Raw genomic sequence first — 25,965 nt, forward strand, 5'->3', positions numbered from 1 at the left:
CATATTAATATTGAATCAGGGGAATTCCCATCACCGAAGTTGACCTCCTTCCACCCCATCCTCAGCATGCATCTGATATCCCCCTCCCTTACCCCCCAGGCTAGTATAAGTGATCCTCTCTGTATCTAGCATGTTGTATATTGGGTATCGATTATGTTGTCATTGGCTTTGGATTTGGTGTTTAAGTCTGATCATTTTTATTACTATTTAATGATCATACAGTTGTTTGGACTTGGTACCCTCTGTTATTTCCCTCTCAATTTGAGGGCAGAGCAAGATGGTTATGTGGTTCTGTTTGAAAAAAAAAAAAAAAAGAAAGAAAAGAAATAGAATGGGGGTAAAAATGACACAGGCCGAAAGTGGGCAGAGTCCTTCTAGAGCAGGGGTCTCAAACTCGCGGGCCAGCGCAGCGCTCCGTACAACGTTTTATGGCCCTGCCCTAGAGGAATCTTTTTTGTTTTGTTTTGTTTTAGTTGTTTGGGTCACACCCCTCAATGTTCAAGGCTACTACTACTGACTTTGCACTCAAGGATTACCCCGACTTTGCTTCCTGCGGCCCGCAGGTAAATTGAGTTTGAGACCCCTGTTTCTAGAGGTTCTAAATATCATTTTTGAGAGAAGAAAGGGGAAAAAGGAAGAGAATCACCACAACAATACAAAAAGAAAAGTCAAACAAGAAATCCAACGAGCACTACAGCGATAGACACAAGCACCACACAATAATCACGCTTCTGAAATAAAATAAAAAACAATTAATCACATTTTATTCATTATGCTAAAAGGTTTCTAAAACCCAAACTTGAAGAAAAGGATCTAACCCATTTCTTTCATTAAAACTTTAGAGGGAGGGGCCGGGTAGGTGGCGCTGGAGGTAAGGTGCCTGCCTTGCAAGCGCTAGCCAAGGAAGGACCGCGGTTCGATCCCCCGGCGTCCCATATGGTCCCCCCAAGCCAGGGGCGATTTCTGAGCACATAGCCAGGAGTAACCCCTGAGCGTCAAATGGGTGTGGCCCAAAAACCAAAAAAACAAAACAAAACAAAACAAAAAAAAAACAAAAAACTTTAGAGGGAGAACATTTTTTTTTTTTTTTTTTGGTGTTTGGTTTTTTTGGGCCACACCGGGTGGCGCTCAGGGGTTACTCCTGGCTATCTGCTCAGAAAAAGCCCCTGGCAGGCACTGGGGGGGAGGGGAGGGGAACGGGTACGGACCATATGGGACGCCGGGATTTGAACCAACCACCTTAGGTCCTGGGTCAGCTGCTTGCAAGGCAAAAGCCGCTGTGCTATCTCTCCGGCCCCGAGGGAGAACATTTTTATATAAACGTTGGACGCTATAAACTAATTATTTTTCATTAAAGAAAGGCCATATTTTTACTTTTAACATTTTGAGCAACTTAATACTCATTGTTATAAAATTAATATACTATGTTTATATTTCACAGCGGTGTATGGTATAATAAGAAATCGAGGCAACTTTGATGATGTTAGTGTATCATGGATGGTTAGTCCAGACTTTACACAAGATATAGTTCCTGTCCAAGGAATTATTTTTTTTGGAGATCAGGAATTTTCAAAAAATATCACCATTATTTCCCTTCCAGATGAGGTAAATGTTGTGTATATCTCTTTACTTGTTTCTGCTTAGTAATTATTTTTTATTTCATAAGTGACTGTCTGGTTATAGATTTTGTATGGTACTATATGGTAAAGAGCTCAAATATGGCAATATCTGAGTCTAAGCCAAAAGATAAATACTCTTTTTTGATGGTCCTGAAGAGACTTTTATCTCTTAGAACTGATAGTGGCCATTGATTGCATAGGCATCTAATTTAAGGAGTCACATTTGTGACAGAGGCTAAGCCATAACTGGTGCTTAAGCCCATTGAATTCACGCCATAATCTACCATGTATCTTAGAGTGTATCTTAGAATTAGGACACTGAACTAGATAGATTGTGGATTTAGTTCAGTGCTTGTCTATTATTAACAAAGAATCAGAATTTAATATTAGGTGGGGACCTGTTCTGTGGGGAATGGTGCTAGCACAGAAGCCTATGTACCATCCTTCCATCGTCTCCATGAAGAGATAAAATCTGTTAAAGAATGAGAAGACTGGGGCCTGAGATGTTGTAGTGTGGGTACGGCATTTGTCTTGCATGTGATAGATCTGGGTTTGATCCTTAGCACCTTATGTTCCCCTGAGCCCACCGCCCTGATCCCTGAGCACAGAGCCAGGAGTAAACCATAGTCACTCTGGGTTCGGCCTCAGAAACAAACAAAACAGAAACAAAAACAAAGAAATAGAAAGAGATGACCAACTCATAGATAAAGGGTAAGACAAACTGCCAACCCAAAGAGCCACTTAATCTTAGAGATGTGCGAATGGGATCTTGAAGAAACTTCATTAAGGTCTATTAGTGATCTTGGACTGAAAGGTAATTGAGCTTTTGATACTATTTGGACTCTTCACTAAATGGGTCAACAGTTATTTTTCTCTTTTACTATTTTATTCTTGTAAACAATATAAATCTCTTTTCTTATCAAAGTAATGTGAGATCTGTTGTGTTTTTAGTTTTAGAAAAATATCTATATTAAGTTTTGTTACTCCAAATAAAATGATGTGGAGGATCTTACATGATGCAAGTGTAAAGCTATAGTTCAGAAATTCTAATACTGTTATAAACCAGAGAAAAAAATCAATTAAAACATGACTATGAATGATTTATTAAAATATTTTTAGAGACTTAAGTCCACTTGAATGCTTTAGAAAAATTTTGCCTCAAATAGAAATGAATTTAATAATAGTAATAGAGCTAATTTAAAAAGAATAATAATATAGGAATACATTATAAAGTTATATGTACAAGTTACCTGACTTAAAATTCTGCATGGCATCTTTTCCCCAAAAGATTCCAGAGGAAATGGAAGAATTTACTATTATTCTACTTAATGCCACTGGAGGAGCTAAGCTAGGAAATAATACTATCGCAACTCTGAGGATTAGAAGAAATGATGACCCCATTTACTTTGCAGGTGGTATTGCTCATTTATTTGAGTAAATGTGCATCTTTCTTAAGCAGTCTATGCTTTTTGAAACAAACATATCTGATTCCACTGTTGATACCTGTTTAAATTTGTTTTTTTATTTTGGATCATCATTATTCAATCTGACTTCTCAACAAGCCTTTTCTAAAAGATCTTCTAAAGAAAAAAATATATGAGTTTTGTTAGTTTTATTCTTCTCTCTGTTCCAAGTTTCAAGATAATTTTCATTTTTATAGAAAAAGAACATTGTCCCATGTGACCTGTTTTAAGTACGCAAATGTAGCTAGCAGAGTTGGTATTGTACCCAATTAATACCTACTATTTAAGGGACTATAAAAATCAAGGAATCTCCATTTTTAGCATGCTTCTCAGTTTTATTTAGAACTTTTTTTTTTCTGTTTGGAATACCTTTTAGTTTCATTTTCACCTTTATATATTTTGGTTACCTCCCAAGAAGTATCCAGTGGATGTAGTGACCACTCCATACCTTTTATGCTTGTGTGGGCCTGATATTTCAGTGCTATGGACAAGCCATGCATTCTTGCTCTTGTCCATATTTCTGGAGAACCTTGGGACACACTTGCCAATGTTGTCTGGGAGGTCCTTGTAGTGCCTGCATTTGAATTTGGGGCTTGATGCATGCAAGTCTTGTAAACAACTCTCTAGAGAATATGAAAATGCAGGCATCGGTGTTTAGATAATAGGTAGTTTATTGATAGGTTGAGTGTGAAGACAGTGGAAATTAAAGAAAGAGGGAAATCATTGGAATAAATAAGAGGAAATCTTTTATAGGAGATGGAAAAATAGAGTTCATTCTTTAAGCAAAGATAGGAGGATATTTCTAGAGATGGAGCTAGGTAATAACTTGTATTATCTGAAAGTGTGTGGAATCAGAAGCACTCACATTCCTTCTATATGAATATTTCAGAACCTCGTGTAGTGAGGGTTCAGGAAGGTGAAACTGCTGACTTTACAGTTCTCAGAAATGGATCTCTTGATACTGCCTGCACTGTGCTGTATGCCACCATGGGTGGGACAGCTGAAGCAAGAGATGGAGATTTTGTTCCTGTTGAAAAAGGGAAAATGCTGGTGTTTGCTGTTGGAAGTAGCGAGCAGAACATATCCATAATTGTTAATGAAGATGATATCCCAGAGAGAGATGAGCTCTTTTATATAACTCTTTTTAATTCAACAGGTAAATGCATTATATTTTAAGACTTATCTAATTATTTTCAATGTTTTATTTAAATGGCAGTAAGTAGTGTTAGTACTTGATTGTTTTTTGGTAACTGTTCAAGAGCAAAAATATTTCATAACTTTTTTGAGAGATGAGGTGAAGATTGTGCTTAATCTTCCTTATCGCTTCCTGGATTCAATTACTTATAGAAAAATAAATATAATTTATTTATAGAATTCCTTATCACCTTCTGAATTCATTTATTTTAAATGAATTTTCACAATATGGGCTGGATTGAAAAGTACATATGGTATTACATAGGGAATAGAAATATTCTATTGTTCTTATCAGGGTTTAGGGCATCAAGACTCTATCACTCTCTGCCATGCTAGCAGGTTGCTGCAACCTCTAGATGGGAATCTTCATTCTTCAGGTGACTGGATTCATATGATGGATAAATCTCTGGAACGGTGTCCATATCACATGACAATATGCAAAGATGGATGGGGGAAAGATTATTTCATATTCTTTATACTATAAGTAAATCAAGATTTTCAAACTCCATATTTTGTAGAGGTGCTTGTGCGTCTCTTTATATTAACCTAATTGTCTTACAATACAAAGAGTTGTTTTCCCTTCAAACTTTCCAGATAAGTTGAAAATATGATCACCATGATTCCTTACTACATACATCTTTTATCTGAAGTTATAAAAATGAAATTAAATTCATATAGTTATTGCCTCAGACCACTCAGATTTCTTGAGCTTTCTCAAAGGGTCATTTCTGACAAAATGATTGCTTTCAAAGTTATTGATTGCATTTATTTGTCATGACATTTTTTGTCATTGCATTTTTCTTTTGTCAAGGCTTTTTAATATCACCAATCTGTAGTCACTTTTTTTTTTTAAAGCCTGCAGCACCTAGTATTTCAGGTGGTCTCCCACCCAAGTACTAGCCAGGCTCGACCCTGCTTAGCTTCCAAGAATAGACGAGATCGGGCACGTTCAGGGTGGTATGACCATATACTGTAGTTACGTTTAAGTCTTTTCTTCATTTTCATAAATTTGGTAATAGAAAAGAATATAGGTTAAACATTTTGTAGAATTTCTCACATTTGGGGTTTGTTTGATGTTTGCTTATTAATCAGGTGTTGCATCTTTGGCCGTGCTTGAATACAAATGATTATTTGTTCTCATCATATGCCTGCAGTTTGTCCATTATTGTGTTTTGTACCTTTATCCTAAAGTTCCTTTAAAGTATATTTTCTGTGGCAAAAATCTTACCATCTCCCCTAAGCTACATTTCCCTTTGTAATTAATATCTATTTTATGTGAGAGATATTTTAATGCTATGTAAATAGCCTTTTACTCATCTAATTTTCAAGTTTTTCATAGAAATATATCTGAATATTTGTGCTCATCCAGGGACGCCAAAAAAAAAAAAAAAGAAATATATCTGAATAGACTCAAGATTCTCTTTACTGTATTGGGTAATATTATTATTTGTTTTGAAAGTCAAATTATTCTAGATTTGACCATTGATTATGGCCTCTTAAATAAAAGTCCTTTGTTTTTGTGACATGTCCCAGTTATTCTTTGAGCATTTTTCTTGCTTCTTGGCACAGTAAACTAATCTACAATTATCTGAACTTGTATTACAACCAAAATCTGCCTCTTCTCTATCAAACTTTTTCTGTCATGAATGTAAATTAGGACTCAAGAGAGTTTGTGTGCATTTTTTGTTGAGATTATTCTTCTTCTTGAACACAATATTTATACACATATAATCTTAAATGTATAGTTTCATATACAATTGACTTATGTTGAAAACTCTTAGTTTATATAGACTCATTGTAGTCACAAGTTCATTTTAGTTTTCTCCTTTTTCATAGTTGTCACTCTTTTCTCTGATAAGGAGTGATATCACTCCTTATTTTTAATATATTAAGACCTAGCTTCACTTGGATACTCAGGGAAGAATTTGGGAATCATTGCTTCTTGAGCTGGGACTTCAGAAATGGTAAAAGTCAAGAGAATAAAGATGGGAAAGACTTTTGCTTGTACAGCATATAGCTAGAACAGGGAGGAACACTGTGAAAGAGAAGAAAACCATTTGGGCAGTAAAGGGGATAACATGCTATATATTGAATTAGAGTAGACAGACTCAAATTCAACATTATGAAGATTGAATTGTTCTATCAATGACCAGAAAAAACTCTGCTACATAAATCAGAGATTTAAAGAAAAACATTCAAGGTAGTGATTCTAATATGGGTAGCATTTTCTTTATTTTTCTTTTTAAATTAACTTTTAAACTATTTTCATGTGTAATCTCACTTCTTCTCTCTTTTTTTGGGGGGGGGCACACCCATTGATGCTCAGGGGTTACTCCTGGCTAAGAGCTCAGAAATCGCCCCTGGCTTGGGGGGACCATATGGGAAGCCGGGGGATCAAATCTCCGTCCTTCCTTGGCTAGCGCTTGCAAGGCAGACACCTTACTTCTAGTGCCACCTCGCCGGCCCCATCATTTCTTCTCTTTTTTTTCACAGTTACAGAATTGTTCATGAGTGATATGATTGAGTTTCAGTCATACAATGTACAACACCATTCATCAATGCTTGTTTCCCACCACCAATGTCCCCAGTTGCCCTTCCGCATTCCCTCTCGCCCTCTCCCCTGTCTGCCTCTGTGGCAGACATTTTTCTTCTCTCTTTATCTTTTCCTTTTAGACACTGTGGTTTGCAATATTGTAATTAATGGGGTACCATGAATATCACTTTATCTCCTTTCAGCACCCAGTTCTTGTCCAGAGCGTCTGTCATGTCATGGTGGTCTCTTCTTTGCCCTAACTGGTCTCCCCTGCTCTTTGTGACAAGCTTCCTACCATGGACTGGTTCTTTTGGACCTTGTCTTTATTATTCTGGATATTATTAGCATCATTTTTTATTTGTTTACTTTCTGAGCATATATGGTGGCTATGCATTTAGAAATCACTCCTCTTAGGCTCGGGGGACCATATGGGATGCCAGGGAACCTAGATCAGCTGTGTACAAAGCAAACGCTTATCTGCTGTGCTATCATCACTCCCGCCCCCATACTATCTAATTTTTTATATCTCACAGATGAATGCCATTGTTCTGTGTCTGTCCATCTCTCCCTCCTTCTGACTCATTTCACTCAACATAATACACTCTGTATTCATCCATATAGCAGTAAATTTCATGACTTTATCTTCTTAACAGCTGTGTGGTATTCCAGATATACCTGTTTATTTATCCATTTATTGGTCCTCAGACACTTGGGTTTTTTTTCAGATTCTGCCTAGTGTGAATAGAGGTAGCTTTATTTTTATAATACAACTAAACCAGCTTTTTACTTTATGAATAAAATAATCTATTTCAAAAGTTAGTACTGAAGCTGCTTTTTTATTTCTAGTTTTTCTCTTGAGGCAATAATCTTATTGTAAAGAAAAGTGGTTTGTATGTTTTTGCAATAAAATAATTAAATTTTTTCCTCATAGATGAATCACATTTACTTTATTTTTTATAAAATAACTCTTTTTTTTTGTGGGGGGCACACCCGTTTGATGCTCAGGGATTACTCCTGGCTAAGAGCTCAGAAATTGCCCCTGGCTTGGAGGGACCATATGGGACGACAGGGGATTGAACCACGGTCCTTCCTTGGCTAGCGCTTGCAAGGCAGACAACTTACTTCTAGCACCACCTCACCGGCCCCATAAGATAACTCTTGTTCATGTTTTTATGATCATTGATAATTAAATTCTTTCTGAAATTTGAACTTAGTCATAAATTGTCCTTAATTCAAATATAGAATAGCAAGATAACTACCTTTCTTATATATAACTTTTCTATCTTTAATTTAGGTGATACTGTAGTATTTCAATATGGAACAGCTACAGTAATTATTGAAGCTAATGATGACCCAAATGGTATTTTTTCTTTGGAGCCCATAGACAAAGCAGTAGAGGAAGGAAAGACCAATGCTTTTTGGTAAGAATATTTGATTAAGGCAAATTTAAAACTGGATTTTTCAGCGTATATTAAAATATTTTCATCTCAAAACTAAAAATTTTAGTTAGGCATGGACTGATTTCAAAGTTGTTTATCTGAGTAAATTGCAAACTTTGTTTATGCTTTTGCCATTTGTTAAGAAAAAGGATTAGTTTGCTGATAAGAAAAACTTAGTCTTCTTACCATTTGCATACCTTTCATTTTTTGTAATTTCCAAGACAATTAAATTATTTGAGACTTTCTCACACTTTCAGATCTTATTGAAGAACTTTTGCCAATAGTTATGTAAATATTTTTCAGTTGGGCTTAGAATTTTTCTTTAGATATGAATTTTAAAGACTATACCATTTGTTACTGAAAGATTTACCTCATTCTTAAGTGTAATAGTCATAAAGATGCTCAGTGAAGGCTAGCCAGCTGGCTGTTTTCTATGTAAGATACTTTTTTTTTTTTTTTTTGGTTTTTGGGCCACACCCGGTAATGCTCAGGGGTTACTCCTGGCTATGCGCTCAGAAATTGCCCCTGGCTTGGGGGACCATATGGGACACCGGGGGATTGAACCGCGGTCCATCCTAGGCTAGCGCTGGCAAGGCAGACACCTTACCTCTAGCACCACCGCGCCGGCCCTGTAAGATACTTAATAGAAAAATATGTATTGAGATAGCAAAGTAAACTATTACTGATGTCTTTATTGCTTATAATTATTTCACAAATATTAATTTTATTTAACTTTTCATGTAGGATATTGAGGCACAGAGGACACTTTGGCAATGTTTCTGTGACTTGGCAGCTATTTCAGAATGATTCTGTTCTGCATCCAAGACAAGAGTTTTATGAAATTTCGGGGACTGTTGATTTTATAGATGGGGAAGAAAGTAAACCAGTAATTCTTCATGCATATCCAGACAGAATACCTGAGTTTGCTGAGTTTTATATTCTAAAACTTGTAAATATTTCAGGTGTGTTATCTAATATTTTTTATTTTTACCTCTCAAAATTTGTATTATGTATTTAAATAATTAGGGCTAAGTTACTGGTAATATAATCGCTGAAAAAGTAAATGTATCTGAATGGTCTGATTTTAAGTTTCTAAATGTCCTTTGTGATAGTAGTCTTACTTTTAATGTTTGTTTTGGTGGGGCAGGAGATAATACAGCAGATAAAGTACTTGTCATGTATGCGGTTGACCTTCAGTCGATCCCCAACAACCCATGGTTCTCAGGGAACTGCTAGTAGTGATTTCTGGGCAACTAGAGAGTACAGAGCTAGAAGTAAGCCCTACAGACCACTGGATGTGGATCATAAAACAAAAACAAAACATTTATTTTTTTGCTAAGTCTAATTATTATAGTTTTTCATAATAATTCCATTTTTACAAAATATTAGTGAAAGCAAGAAATACCATAAAATTTATTTTTTGTTTCATAAATTAAAAATCAGACTTTTTTCATTACTTTTTTACTAAGCACAGAAACCAGCTTTCTCTGATTCTCTGGGTTATAATGAACCAGTGTACCTCAGAAAATGTAGTGAAAGGCATAAGGTTAATCTGTTGTTTATTGATCAGTAATTAAATTATTTAGCCAGAAGTTCTCTAAAAATTTTTTTGTCCTCACCATATGTTAGAATTTTGGTTTCTCACTTATGGTTTCAACTTATGGTGAGAAATTTATGGTTTCTCACTTATGGTTTCTCAATTTGCTTTCAAATTTTGGTTTCTCACTTAGGATCAATTTATTTTACTACAGGTGGCTTCCCAGGGCCTGGGGGTCAACTAGCAGGAGTTAACCTTCAGGTGACAGTAATGATTCCACTCAATGATGACCCTTTTGGAATTTTCATCTTGGATCCAGAATGTTTAGAAAGGGAAGTGGCTGAAGATGTCTTCTCAGAAGATGATATGTCTTATATTACCAACTTTACCATTTTGAGGCAACAAGGTGTCTTTGGGGATGTACGAGTAGGCTGGGAAATATTGTCAAGTGGGTTTAATACTGGTTTGCCTCCAGTGATAGATTATTTGCTGCTTGGAAACTTCCCCAGCACTGTACATTTACAACCACACATGAGGCGTCACCATAGTGGAACAGATGCCTTGTATTTTAGTGGATTAGAGGGTGCATTTGGAACTGTTAACCCAAAATACCATCCTTCCAGGAACAATTCAATTGCCAACTTTACATTTTCTGCTTGGGTTATGCCCAATGCTAATACGAATGGATTTGTTATAGCAAAGGATGATGGTAAAGGAGGCATCTACTATGGGGTAAGAATTCAAACGAATGAATCCCATGTGACACTTGCTCTTCATTACAAAACATTGGGTTCCAACACTACATATATTGCCAAGACAACAGTCATAAAATATTTGGAAGAAAATGTTTGGCTTCATCTTTTAATTATCCTTGATGATGGTATAATTGAATTCTACCTTGATGGAAGTGCAATGCCAAAAGGAATCAAGAGTTTGAAAGGAGAAGCAATTTTTGATGGTCAGTGACATTTTTACAACTTTTAAACTGTATTTTGGATCTGAAATATTTTTGGTTCTTTAGAAAGATTAATCTATCTAAGCTCTGCTCATGTATTAGTTTAATTTCTTAAATAAGACTACACAGATACCATGATCATATAGCTGGGTGAGTGGTACATAATTGGTTCAGTCCTTGTTCCTAGAGAACTTGGGATAGATTGAAAGAGAAATATGCAGGCAGACAACACTCATAAGAAGAGAGAAAAGAATTGTGAAGGTTGGCATTTATTTACCTTCTGGGAATAAAAAGCAGGAGAAATAGTATTTCAGGCAAAGGGAAAAACAAAGTTATAGGGATGGGAAGCACAATGGATATCTGGAAGACTGCTGCTAAGTTTAGTCTTGATAGATGGAAATGGGCATTTCAAGAACTTAAAATGATTTATTTCTTGTTTTCATGTCAATTAAATTGTCTAACTTTAGCTCAGTATTAATAAAGCTCACTGTTTTTACCTATTGTATACATGGAAAGTAGTTGGTGAGAGACAGAAAGAGGGTGAAGAAAGAAAGAGAAAAAGAGAGAGAATTGCTGGAAAGGTTAAAGAGTGAAATAATATGTTGGAAATTTGTGATTATACTGAAAGAACTCTAGGTAGTGTCTTGAGAGCTGGCTGGCTGATGTAATTGATAAGAAATTTTCCCTTCAAGTTACTTCTAAGCACTCATCTTATATAGATACCTTAGTGAATCACTAGAGAAAGAATGGAACAAATAAATATTGGTAAATATCAGAAGAGAAGTTGTGATTGAGATCCACAAAAACTTGGAATTGAATTATCACAACTTTGTTCAAATTAACTTCATTCTAGTTAAGTTTCTGACAGATGGAAGCTTGAAATCCTCAAAGAATATTAACACTAAAGAATTGATACTCAAGAATATTAATACTAAAGGCTTACCATTGTAACTGAATAGCCAGGCAATAGTGTGACAGTTAAGGCACCTGCCTGGCATGTATCAAACTCAAATTTGAACTCTGGCATCACATGGTCCCCTAGCCTCACCAAGTGCAGTTCTGGAGGTACCTGAGTGTTGGTGGAAACTGAACCCCTAATTGATTGTTTCTGAGTCTACAAATAGCTCCCAGAAAGATACATTAATTCCCATTCTTCCATCCCCCCTTTTGGGGGAGACCTTGGTAATAATATCCGGAGTAAAAAATCCACACAGACAAAAGAATAGGGAATAAAAGGCTCGCAAAGAGAGTCCTTTGTCAGTCTGAAGCCAGCTCCCAAAAGCCACTCGAACCAGCCGTCAGCTCTGCCAAAAGAGCCCCTTATGCCTCGCCAACAAGCTATTTATTTTCTCCTTTATCGTCCCCACTTGGAAGATCCAGGTGGGATGACAGGCAAAAAACATTCCCATAGCATATACCACAATTAGCATACAAGTGGCATACACTACACCTGAGCACCATTACATGTGGGTTCTGAGTAGCACTGCATCTTCTGGCCCTTGCATTGAATCACCAACCTCATTGACCAAGAAGAGTAGCTGGGGTCCCTGGGCATCATGAATACTGTTTGAGGGTCCTCCCATAAGAAAATACAAATTGAATAGTTTCATTATTAGGTCTTTAGGTAAATTTTCAAGTGTCATGGAAGAAATGTCTCACCAAAGATACTATATCTGTATGATCGAAGTATCATTAAGTTCTAATTACTGTTTTATTTTCATCAAACTTTCATATACCATCTAGCTATATAAAAATTTCATCTAATAAGACCTTTCAATACTTGGTTTTGTTTTCCAAATAATGCTTGTAGTTCAAGACAAGTTTATTAAGGCATTTGTGGCATTTTAACCTTGCTCTAATTTCAGGTCCAGGAATACTGAGAATTGGAGCAGGAATAAACGGCAACAGTAGATTTACAGGTCTAATGCAAGACGTGAGGTCCTATGACAAAAAGCTGAGTCTCGAAGAAATTTATGAACTTCATGCCATGCCAGCAAAGAATGATTTATATCCTATTTCTGGATATCTGGAATTCAGACAGGGAGAAACAAATAAGTCATTCATTATTTCTGCAAAAGATGACAATGAAGAAGAAGGAGAAGAACTATTTATTCTTAAACTAGTCTCTGTTTATGGAGGAGCTCGTATTTCTGGAGAAAATGCTCTAGCAAGATTAAGAATACAAAAAAGTGATAATGCTAATGGCTTATTTGGCTTCACAGGAACTTGTATTCCAGAAGTAAGTACCAAGCTTGGAGGATTTTAGAGTTAAAGAATCCATTGTTGATGGCTTAGTTTTGAAAGTACGGTTTCTTTCATTTAGTAGTATTGCATGAGTATAGGAGCCCAGAAGTATTCAAGAGCCAGCTGTTACATATGTAAATTACAAGGACTTTCAATTTTTTTTTGTTTTGTTTTGGGGCCACACCCAGAAGCATTCAGGAATTACTCCTGGCTCTGTGCATAGAAATGACTCCTGGCAGGCTTGCGGGACTATATGGGATGCGGGGGATTGAACCTGGGTCAGCTGTATGCAAGGCAAATGCCCTCTCTGCTGTGCTATGGCTCCAGCCCCCTGGACTTTCGATATTTTTTTGTTATTTTCTGGCCATACCCAGCAGCACTCAGGGGTCACTTCTGGCTCTGCACTCAGAAATTACTCCTGGCTTGGGAGACCATATGGGATGCTGGGGATTGAACCTGCATCAGTCCTGGGTCAGCCACATGCAAGGCAAATGCCCTACCACTGTGCTACCACTCTGACTCCAGGCTTTTCAATTTCTAAGTTAGATCAAAAGTTCGTGAGTTGATGGAAGTAGTAAATTAGCATATGAAACTTGAACAATTTTAAAGTTAGTGCTCTTCACAGAATGCATAACTATATTTACATTTAATATGCTTTTTGTTACTACCATATACTACCATATAAATAAATGGAACAACATTTTGAAAGTTTCATTGAATAATGGTATTGGAAATGATAAAAAATGTAATTTTTTATCTTACATGTGAAATGTGCCTATGTAGTTATAATATTCCTATGTGTTGGGTGTAAATACCTATCTTATCATCTATCCTTGCCAGTTTAATGCATTAAGTTGTTTTACTATCCTTCAGTTCTTTCCAACTTTTCAAAGGTTCGTAATCATTTTGGTTTCCTGTTCAGTAATGTGAGATCTCATGAAACTACTTCACAGGTGTTATATATGACAGTAAGAGCTCAGTGTGCATGAAAGACTGCCAAGGAATAGGAGAATCCCTTTGCAAGTTAAATCAAGTAGATTAAGAAGTGTATATTTGTAAATTGAAATGATTAAGAGTAGCATGAAAGGAGAGTGTAAAAACACCAGCGTATAGATTTCATTATGTCAGATTGTTTGCCTGGATCTCTATTTTTTTGTTTGTTTCTTTTTGGGCAACACACTGCTGCATTAAGGTACCACTTTTGGTTGGGTTCAGGGACCAATTGGATGCCAGGTCTTGAACTCAGGTTGGTCACATGCAAGGCAAGCTTTCTACCTATTATGCTTTTGTTCTACCTCCAATTCCTTTGATTCTCTAACAGTGGTCCTCAAACTATGGCCTGTGGGCCACATATTGTATTTGTATCTGTTTTGTTTCTTCATTGCAAAATAAGATATATGCAGTGTGCATAAGAATTCGCTCATAAGTTTTGTTTTTACTATAGTCAGACCCTCCAATGGTCTGAGGGACAGTGAACTGGCCCCCTGTTTAAAAAGTTTGAGGACCCAAAATTTACTGTTGCTCTAAGTTCTGGCTTGGTGAGAGTCAGGATAGATGTTTAAATATCTTTGGATACCTCAAATAAAATATTCTAGTCTAAGGAATTGCAAATGTAGAAATTGTTAAGTTAGTAATTATTATTTATGATAATTTATATATCTATGCCATAAACTTGCATATTTAGCTATATGCACTTTCTGCCAACTTAATATAGTTGCAACAAATATTAAATATTCTCATCTTCAGTACCAGAAATACCCCAACTTGAATTATATGAGAAAGATCGCCATATCTTTATTTTTTTTTTTTCCTGATCACGCCTGGCAGTGCTCAGGGGTTACTCCTGGCTCTGCACTCAGAAACCGCTTCTGGCAGGCACGGGGGACCATATGGGATGCTGGGATTCGAACCACTGTCTGTCCTGGATCAGCTATATGCAAGGCAAATGTCCTACCACTGTGCTATCTCTCAGCAAACCCTCCCTTTTCTAATTTTAATTTTTTTTGTTTTTGTTTTTGGGCCACATCCAGTGACTTTTAGGGGTTATTCCTGGCTATGTGCTCAGAAATCGCTCCAGGCTTGGGAGACCATATGGGACTCTGGGGGATCGAACCACAGTCTGTCCTAGTGTATGCAAGGGAGATGCTTTACCGCTTGCGCCACCACTCCGCTCCCCCTTTTTATATTTTTATTGAGACCACTATGAATTACAAGTCTTTCACAGTTATATTTACGGTACATAGTGATAGTGAATTAGGGCCATTCCTACCACCAGTGATGACCTCCCTCCACCACTGTTCCCAGCATGCATCTCATACCTCCATCTTTAGTCCCCTGGACTGCTAGTGTAACAGGTTCCTATTGAGTATAGCTTGTTGAGATCACCATATCTTATACAAGGCATGGCAGTTATTGTTAGTGCTTAGTAAATGTTAGTCTTCCTTTATTTCCCTCCTCTCCACAACTCTCTCCTTTCTTCCCCACTTCTCCCTTTTGCCTCCCCTCTTCCCCTCACTTCCCCTTTTTCCCCCTTGGCCTTCCCTAATATACTAAGAAAACTTGGAATTTGAACTGATACCTTGTGACTGTTTAAGCTCTTATCTCCTAGGTCCTGTACCTTTAATATCAGCAATAGTTCTTTATTTTTTCCACTTTTTTTTAAAAAAAATTTAAACACTATGGTTACATTTTTTTTTTCTTCACAGATAAAGTTGTCGTCCTTTATTTTTAATGCTTTTGAGACACTTTATGGGGTTTGCTTCACTCTTTTACTTTTAAAAGTAATAGATTATTCTTTTTTTAAAAATAGATTTTATGTTTATAACATTGCACATAAATTCAGGGGAAGACACTTGTAAAAATGAAAATATTCTTTCAATTTGGATTGCATTTGTGCTTACCATATGTCTTGTGACTAGATTATTTTTAGATATATGATACTGCTACAATCTGATATCGTAGATCATCACCCAACCATGAAACAAAATAAAAATTTAATTGGGTGTGTACTGTTTGTCTTTGATCTTATATTTCATTAGAGAAAGTCAATTCATGGTTCAAAATTGTGCATTATTTTCCTTTGGAAAATAATTAAAAAATTTTATATTATTACCTTTTATAATTACTCCAAAACTGATGTAAAGGTTGGTAGATTCCTGAAATAAAAGAGAAAGCAATAGTGTGAATTACTATTTATTATAAAAAGCTGAGCGATATGATAATGGTTCTGTTACATGTTGTACCTAAATATATATGATAGAATAAAATGACCTATAACAAAACCTGTAACAAAACAAAACAAAAAATGTTAAACAAAAACAAAAATGCTTTATAAAACATTTATGGAATTTATGGAAAAAAACATTTATGTCACCTAGAAATATATATGCTTACATAGTGAAAAAGCATGATTTTTTATTTTAATCAAAATTATTATTTTGAATAAATTAAATTAATAAGCCTCTAATTAAAACGTGTAAGGATTCATCCTTTCCCTCTCAACACATCATTTTATGCCAAATTGCATAATGAAAAGTACAACATATATAAGAAAATTAAGGTTAGGTACTTAAATTTTGATTAGTAATATGTAAAATTGTTTAGCAATCAGTTTACCATTAACATTTCCTATTTAAAATACTATAAATATTTCATAATTAAATATATATTAAAATGTTTTTGATCATTTTCTTTTGGGTCACACCCAGCGGCACTCAGGGGTTAGTCCTTTCTGCACTCAGAAATTACTCCTGGCAGGCTCGGGGGACCATATGGTTACTGGGAATCGAGCCACCATCAGTCCTGGGTCAGCTGAGTGCAAGGGAAATTCCCTACTGCTGTGCTATCTCTCCTGCCCCTATATTAAAATACTAATTAAATATTTCACACTTAAAAATACAAATATTACAAAACAAATATTGCATATGCTTGTAATAAATAAGAATTGTACTTACATGTTAATAATTAAAATTATTAATTATAGTAAATAAGAAGTAATTAAAGTATTCAATTTAAAATACAAGTATTACACATACTTGGAAAAAAACTCATTTACTTTTGTATCAGAAGAATACTTGTGTATCAGAAGAATTACAGACATACTAAGAATCAGGGCATCAGAAGAATTATACCATCTATTTCACTGTGAAGTGATGGAAAGATGATCTGAAATCAGAAGGGACATTATCACATTCAGGTTGTGTAAATGTGGGTCTAGGGTGATAGTACAGAGGGCATAGTGCTTGCCTTGCACTTGGCTAATCAGGGTAGAATCCCCTGCATCTCATATGAAAGAGCCTACCAAGAGTGATTTTTGAATAGAGCCAGGAGTCAGCCCTGAGTCAACAAACCTGGTTTTGGGTGTGGCCCAGAACCTAAAACCCCAATACAACCTTAAAACTCAAAAACCAATTTGGATAAATGGCACATGTAGCATAGAGATTGATCTGAGATCTTTGAGGTGTGTGTGTGTTTGTGTGCATATGTGGATTTTGTATAGTTAGTCCCATGTGTCTTGTTTCCCATGTATTCACTGTTTCTTGTGAATTAAATCATATAAGCAAATGTGAAATCCTTTTTATGCTCATAATACTTTGATATGTCAGTTATTTTGGAACATAGCAGAGTGATTGTGGTCTCTTCATTTCGACTTCCCTTTACACCATTCCCAGTCTTAGAATACCATTAATATAATTATATATTTACATCATATTTATACCTTTTTGGGGGTTGTTCTTTTTTTTTCTTTTTTGCTCACCCAATGATACTCAGGAATTACTCCTACCTTCTATACTATACTATTGCTCTGGTCTGCATGCAGGGGTCTTCAAACTACGGCCCGCGGGCCACATATTGTATTTGTTCCCGTTTTGTTTCTTCACTTCAAAATAAGATATATGCAGTGTGCATAGGAATTTGTTCATAGTTTTTATTTTCACTATAGTCTGGTCCTTCAACAGTCTGAGGGACAGTGAACTGGCCCCCTGTTTAAAAAGTTTGAGGACCACTGGAAGTATCATGTATGTTTGTATTGATATATTGGTTTCTTCTTAAAATCGGGAGTATTTGCAGTGATACTTGACTTGTCTGGGCAGTATTCTTTCTTCTTTCTTCCTTTCTTCCTTTCTTCCTTTCTTCCTTCCTTCCTTCCTTCCTTCCTTCCTTCCTTCCTTCCTTCCTTCCTTCCTTCTTTCTTTCTTTCCTTCTCCTTCCTTCCTTCCTTCCTTCCTTCCTTCCTTCCTTCCTTCCTTCCTTCCTTCCTTCCTTCCTTCCTTCCTTCCTTCCTTCCTTCCTTCCTTCCTTCCTTCCTTCCTTCCTTCTCTTTTCTTTTTTTTCCCTTTCATTTTTGGGTCATACCCAGCAGCACTTAGGGGTTACTCCTGGTTCTGTGCTCAAAAATCGCTTCTGGCAGGCTAGGGGAACCATATAAGATGCCAAGAATTGAACCAGGGTGTCCAGGTTGGCCACGTGCAAGGCAAATGCTCTACCACTGTGCTATCACTCCGGCCTCAATTTGTAGTTCTTTTTTTTTTTTTTTTAATCTATACATTCTTTAAAGGAATGAGAAAAAAATGGCTTCAGAGCAGTATCAAAAGTTAAGTGGAAGAATATAGAGGTTTTCCTATCGGAAATAATGATAGAATTAAGTTTATGGGAGATATTATTTATGCAAGTTTCATAATTTTATGACAAGTTTAAATTAATATGTATTTATAATTTTTTCAATTGCAGATTGCAGAGGAAGGCTCCACCATTTCTTGTGTGGTGGAACGAACCAGAGGAGCTCTGGATTATGTGCATGTTTTTTACACCATCTCACAGATAGAATCTAATGGCATTAATTACCATGTTGATGACTTTGCTAATGCCAGTGGAACTATCACATTCCTCCCTTGGCAGCGATCAGAGGTAAACCTTACTTTCTTTGTTTCTTTGAAAGCTTCCTGGAAAGTCTTTCCTGATATATACATATATCATGAAAGCATATGTATATATATGTATATTATATGCTTTAATTACTTTGGAGTTTTTGAAAAATTTAAGAGATTTGCAATATTAAGTTGATTAGCTATATTATGATATAATATGTTTTATATTATGTTAAAGGTGAAATTAGAATTTTCAATACTATGCGTATCATTTTATCAGTTTCTTTATCCCAATGTAATAAAAATGTTTTTGCCAAAGGTTTATGTAAGATTTTTATTATTATTGATATAATGGGAAACTATATCATTTTTAATGGTACTCTTCCAATTAGCCAGTGAGAGAAATATTAGAACTATAGACTCATTTTATTTTTTCAACTTAGAGGAGTTAATTTTTCTTATTTTGAAAAATTTGATAATCTCTGGTTTCTTCAAAAACTTTGTATGAACCAAAATTTTTTTGTTGTGAATATAGACTTAAGCATTGTAGCACTTCTTGTAAGTGAAACTTACATCTTCCTCCTGGTGTACATCTAAATTAAAAATTAAATAGCTTGAAAATAGAAAAAAATTAAATAGCTTATAGGTTATCAGAAAAAATAAAATAATTAAGGGTTATAAATAAAATCTGAGGGGATTTTAAGACTGTTTTTAAATGTGGGAAATATTATTTTGGGAGGTGCTAGAATAAGGGCTTTAGGGGAGCAGTAGTAAACTCAGAAACAATTGGGGGTACTTTCTATACATTCACTTAAAAGAAAATAGATTTCCAGAGGTACACTAGATAATAAATTGTTTATTATAATATTATGCTATAATATTATAATACAGTAAATCTACTATGAACCTCTGTTTTATGGGATTTAAAAGCTGCTGAATAAAATATAAAACTGAGGGAGGGCATCTCTATAAATTGAAAGAAAGAAAATTAATTTACCTTATAACACAAGTTTCTAAAGTAACTGATACATGATAAGTGTTTTAGTGATCAATAGTAAAATTAGAATTTATACCCTAAAATTATCCAAAGGACTGCTTTTTACACTTTAAATGTAGTTCTTTTAGCAAATAATAATCATATTATATTGTATTAATTAGCAAGTAGCATTATTTGGACAGAAAATATTACTGCTCAGTACTGATTATTGTTTAGAGAATTAGTTTCTCAGGTTTAATTTTTCAATATGTGTGTATATATATATATATATATATTTTAAGTAGAAATATTAGATAGAGTCCTTACCTTGCGACAAACAACCCAGGTTTAATTCCCAGCATCACATAAGGTTCCTTGTGCATAAGCAGGAGTGATCCTTGAATGAGGAGGCAGGAGTATGCCTGAGCACAGCTGGGTATGGCCCAAATCCCAAAAAATGGAAATCCCAAGAATGGAAATATGCCATATAAAATAGTTACTTGGATTAAATCAATTATTTTCTTCTGGTGGTTAATTATTTCATGATGCTTATATATCTTGATTTTTATATTTTTAGGTTCTGAATATATATGTTCTTGATGATGATATTCCAGAACTTAATCAATATTTCCGTGTAACACTGATTTCTGCAATTCCTGGTGATGGGAAATTAGGTTCAACACCCACCAGTGGTGCAAGTATAGATCCTGAAAAGGAAACAACAGATATTACCATCAAAGCTAGTGATCATCCATATGGTAACTTGTCCTTTTGCCAAAAAAATCCTCAATGGGAATAACTGGTTTCATTAAGAATTAATTCATTAAGAATTAACAGCAATTTTGAGGTACATTGTTTTTAAGGGAAATACAAAGATCAACTAGTAAAATTTAATGTTGTATTAGACATATACCTATTTATTTAAATAAATTATTTAAAATTTAAATGATTTAAAATAAAAAGCATACTCAAGTATTATCCCAGATTAAAGAATAATTAAGTGAAGAAAAAATATGCATTTTGAGTTTTTTAAAGACTGTAACCTTAAAATTCACAGAAATCTTGAATTCTGTTCTGAGTTACCTAGAATTCTATTGTGAATTACCTCATGTACACAGAAAAGAAATGACTGTTCTCACTCTGATCAGCTAAGTAAATTAGGGTTGTCTAAGAAGTTCAAATTGGCAGCAGTTATGTATGCAAAATAGTCCACTAGTTGAGCTATGATTGGTACACTATTAAGGAGAAATTAATAAAGGAAAAGGTTAGTGGAGCCATGATTGATGTTCCAATTCTGGGCCATATAAATGTCTAAACATGCCTGGACGTGCTGGTACCTGACCTTCAACAGTCACACAACTTTGTTTTAGTTATGCAAACTCTGAATAACTTCCAAGTGTTTCATCTATTTCTTTTTTTTTTTTTTTTTTTTTTTTGGTTTTTGGGTCACACCCGGCAGTGCTCAGGGGTTATTCCTGGCTCCAGGCTCAGAAATTGCCCCTGGCAGGCACAGGGGACCATATGGGATGCCGGGATTCGAACCGATGACCTCCTGCATGAAAGGCAAACGCCTTACCTCCATGCTATCTCTCCGGCCCCTGTTTCATCTATTTCTTATCACCTGACTATCAACTATTTTTTATAAATTTAAAAATATACTTAATGCTCTGTTAACACCCTATTGAAGTACTTTGTCACTTACTTTTTATAAAGCATTATAAGGTAGATTTAATACTATTTTAATTTGTCTTCTATTGAAAAGTAATAATTTTCTTGAAGACAGAGGCCATTATCAATGTCATCTTTTAATAAATTGAGACTACTTTCCGCACTGAAAGTAATAGTTCTTTCATAGATCTAAAATAAGCTAAACAGATCTTTCTAGGAAATCTTACAGGCTCTTTGACTCGAGCCTTTATAGTTAAATTAAAAATATATACTGCAGGGGCCAGAGATAGCACAGTGGTAGTGCCTTTGCCTTCCATGATGTGGCTGATCTAGGACAGACCTCAGTTCAATCCCCGGCATTTCATATGGTCCCCCAAAGCCAGAGGCAATTTTTGAGTGTATAGCCAGGAGTAACCCCTGAGCATCATCAGGTATGCTCCCCAAAACAATACACAATGTATATATGTGTATATATATATATATATATATATATATAAACACACACACACTGCAAATCCTTTATGTTTCCATTAGTTATTCTATTAGTTATATTCTACTGTAGATTCAGGAATAGATTCCATGGAGCTAAATATGAGTGTAAATATTTTTTTAATAATTCTTTTTTTTTATTTAAACACCTTGATTACATACATGATTGTGTTTGGGTTTCAGTCATATAAAGAACACCACCCATCACCAGTGCAACATTCCCATCACCAATGTCCCAAGGCTCCCTCCTCCCCACCCGACCCCCGCCTGTACTCTACACAGGTTCTCCATTTCCCTCATACATTCTCATTATTAGGACAGTTCAAAATGTAGTTATTTCTCTAACTAAACTCATCACTCTTTGTGGTGAGCTTCCTGAGGTGAACTGGAACTTCCAGCTCTTTTCTCTTTTGTGTCTGAAAATTATTACTGCAAGAATGTCTTTCATTTTTCTTAAAACCCATAGATGAGTGAGACCATTCTGCGTTTTTCTCTCTCTCTCTGACTTATTTCACTCAGCATAATAGATTCCGTGTACATCCATGTATAGGAAAATTTCATGACTTCATCTCTCCTGACAGCTGCATAATATTCCATTGTGTATATGTACCACAGTTTCTTTAGCCATTCGTCTATTGAAGGGCATCTTGGTTGTTTCCAGAGTCTTGCTATGGTAAATAGTGCTGCAATGAATATAGGTGTAAGGAAGGGGTTTTTGTATTGTATTTTTGTGTTCCTAGGGTATATTCCTAGGAGTGGTATAGCTGGATCGTATGGGAGCTCGATTTCCAGTTTTTGGAGGAATCTTCATATCGCTTTCCATAAAGGTTGAACTAGACGGCATTCCCACCAGCAGTGGATAAGAGTTCCTTTCTCCCCACATCCCCGCCAACATTGTTTATTCTCATTCTTTGTGATGTGTGCCATTCTCTGTGGTGTGAGGTGGTGTCTCATCGTTGTTTTGATTTCCATCTCCCTGATGATTAGTGATGAGGAGCACTTTTTCATGTGTCTTTTGGCCATCTGTATTTCTTCTTTGTCAAAGTGTTTGTTCATTTCTTCTCCCCATTTTTTGATGGGATTAGATGTTTTTTTCTTGTAAAGTTCTGTCAGTGCCTTGTATATTTTGGAGATTAGCCCCTTATCTGATGGGTATTGGGTGAATAGTTTCTCCCACTCAGTGGGTGGCTCTTGTATCTTGGGCACTATTTCCTTTGAGGTGCAGAAGCTTCTCAGCTTAATATATTCCCATCAGTTAATTTCTGCTTTCACTTGCTTGGAGAGTGCAGTTTCTTCCTTGAAGATGCCTTTAGCCTCAATGTCCTGGAGTGTTTTACCTACGTGTTGTTGTATATATCTTATGGTTTTGGGTCTGATATCGAGGTCTTTAATCCATTTGGATTTTACCTTCGTACATGATGTTAGCTGGGGGTCTAAGTTCAATTTTTTGCAAGTGGCTACCCAGTTGTGCCAACACCACTTGTTGAAGAGGCTTTCTTTGTTCCATTTAGGATTTTTTGCTCCTTTATCAAAAATTAGGTGATTGTATGTCTGGGAAACATTCTCTGAGTATTCAAGCTTATTCCACTGATCTGAGGGCCTGTCCAATACCATGCTGTTTTGATAACTATTGCTTTGTAGTAAAGTTTAAAGTTGGGGAAAGTAATTCCTCCCATATTTTTTTCCCAATGATTGCTTTAGCTATTCGAGGGTGTTTATTGTTCCAAATAAATTTCAAAAGTGCCTGATCCACTTCTTTGAAGAATGTCATGGGTATCTTTAGGGGGATCGCATTAAATCTGTACAGTGCTTTGGGGAGTATTGCCATTTTAATGATGTTAATCCTGCCAATCCATGAGCAGGGTATGTGCTTCCATTTCCGTGTGTCCTCTCTTATTTCTTGGAGCAGAGTTTTATAGTTTTCTTTGTATAGGTCCTTCACATTTTTAGTCAAGTTGATTCCAAGATATTTGAGTTTGTGTGACACTATAGTGAATGGAGTTGTTTTCTTAATGTTCATTTCTTCCTTATTAGTATTGGTGTATAGAAAGGCCATTGATTTTTGTGTGTTAATTTTGTAGCCTGCCACCTTGCTATATGAGTCTATTGTTTCTAGAAGCTTTTTGATAGAGTCTTTGGGGTTTTCTAAGTAGAGTATCATGTCATCTGCAAACAGTGAGAACTTGACTTCTTCCTTTCCTATCTGGATTCCCTTGATATCTTTTTCTTGCCTAATCGCTATAGCGAGTACTTCCAGTGCTATGTTGAATAGGAGTGGTGAGAGAGGACAGCCTTGTCTTGTGCCAGAATTTAGAGGGAAGGCTTTCAGTTTTTCTCCATTGAGGACAATATTTGCCTCTGGCTTGTGGTAGATGGCCTTAACTATATTGAGAAAGGTTCCCTCCATTCCCATCTTGCTGAGAGTTTTGATCAAGAATGGGTGTTGGACCTTGTCAAATGCTTTCTCTGCGTCGATTAATATGATCATGTGATTTTTATTTTTCTTGCTGTTGATGTTGTGTATTATGTTGATAGATTTACGGATGTTAAACCAGCCTTGCATTCCTGGAATGAAACCTACTTGATTGTAGTGGATGATCTTCTTAATGAGGCATTGAATCCTATTTGCCAGGATTTTGTTGTAGATCTTTGCATATGCATTCATCAGCGATATTGGTCTGTAATTTTCTTTTTTCGTAGCATCTCTGTCTGGTTTAGGTATCAAGGTGATGTTGGCTTCATAAAAGCTATTTGGAAGTTTTCCTGTTTTTTCAATTTCATGAAAGAGTCTTGCCAGGATTGGTAGTAGTTCCTCTTGAAAGGTTTGAAAGAATTCATTAGTAAATCCATCTGGGCCTGGGCTTTTGTTTTTGGGCAGACATTTGATTACTTTCTTAATTTCCTCAATAGTAATGGGTGTGTTTAGATATGCTACATCCTCTTCATTCAATCGTGGAAGATTATAAGATTCCAAGAATTTATCCATTTCTTCCAGGTTTTCATTTTTAGTGGCATAGAGTTTCTCAAAGTAGTTTCTGATTACCCATTGAATCTCTACCATATCAGTAGTGATCTCTCCTTTTTCATTCCTAATACGAGTTATCAAGTTTCTCTCTCTTTCTTTCTTTGTTAGTTTTGCCAGTGGTCTATCAATCTTGTTTATTTTTTCAAAGAACCAACTTCTGCTTTCGTTGATCTTTTGGATGTTTTTTCGGGTTTCCACTTCATTGATTTCTGCTCTCAGCTTTGTTATTTCCTTCTGCCTCCCTATTTTTGGATCCTTTTGTTGAGCACTTTCTAATTCTATGAGCTGCGTCATTAAGCTATTCAGGTATGCCCCTTCTTCTTTCCTGATGTGTGCTTGCAAAGCTATAAATTTTCCTCTCAGTACTGCTTTTGCTGTGTCCTATAGGTTCTGATAGTTTATGTCTCCATTGTTTTCAGGAAGGTTTTGATTTCCTCTTTGATTTCATCTCGGACCCACTGATTATTCAGTATGAGGCTATTTAACTTCCAGGTGTTAAAATTTTTCTTCTGTGTCCCTTTGTAGTTCATATATAATTTCAGGGCTTTGTGGTCAGCAAAGGCAGCCTGCAAAATTTCTGTCCTCTTGATATTACGGAGTTATGTTTTATGTGCTAACATGTAGTCTATCCTGGAGAATGTCCCATGTACATTAGAGAAAAATGTGTATCCAGACTTCTGGGGGTGGAGTGTCCTGTATATATCTACTAGGCCTCTTACTTCCATTTCTCTCCTCAGGTCTAGTATATTCTTGTTGGGTTTCAGTCTGGTTGACCTGTCTAGTGTTGACAATGCCGTGTTGAGGTCTCCCACAATTATTGTGTTGTTATTGATATTATTTTTCAGATTTGTCAACAGTTGTATTAAATATTTTGCTGGCCCCTCATTCGGTGCATATATGTTTAGGAGGGTGATTTCTTCCTGCTGTACATATCCCTTGATTAATACAAAATGTCC

The 25,965-nt window shown here is 35.8% G+C and overlaps 1 protein-coding gene across 1 annotated transcript in view; it reads left to right on the forward strand.

Annotated features, from left to right (window-relative positions):
• The window catches only part of ADGRV1 (adhesion G protein-coupled receptor V1), a 322,278-nt gene that overhangs the window by 38,440 nt on the left and 257,873 nt on the right, over positions 1 to 25,965 (forward strand). The window contains 9 exon segments of the mRNA XM_049769107.1: positions 1,442 to 1,605; positions 2,908 to 3,031; positions 3,972 to 4,238; positions 8,104 to 8,230; positions 8,993 to 9,210; positions 10,000 to 10,743; positions 12,606 to 12,979; positions 18,715 to 18,891; positions 20,405 to 20,585. Coding sequence (XP_049625064.1) covers positions 1,442 to 1,605; positions 2,908 to 3,031; positions 3,972 to 4,238; positions 8,104 to 8,230; positions 8,993 to 9,210; positions 10,000 to 10,743; positions 12,606 to 12,979; positions 18,715 to 18,891; positions 20,405 to 20,585 — 2,376 coding nt within the window.

Source organism: Suncus etruscus, chromosome 2 (genome assembly GCF_024139225.1).
Source record: "Suncus etruscus isolate mSunEtr1 chromosome 2, mSunEtr1.pri.cur, whole genome shotgun sequence".
Classification (NCBI taxonomy): Eukaryota; Metazoa; Chordata; class Mammalia; order Eulipotyphla; family Soricidae; genus Suncus; species Suncus etruscus.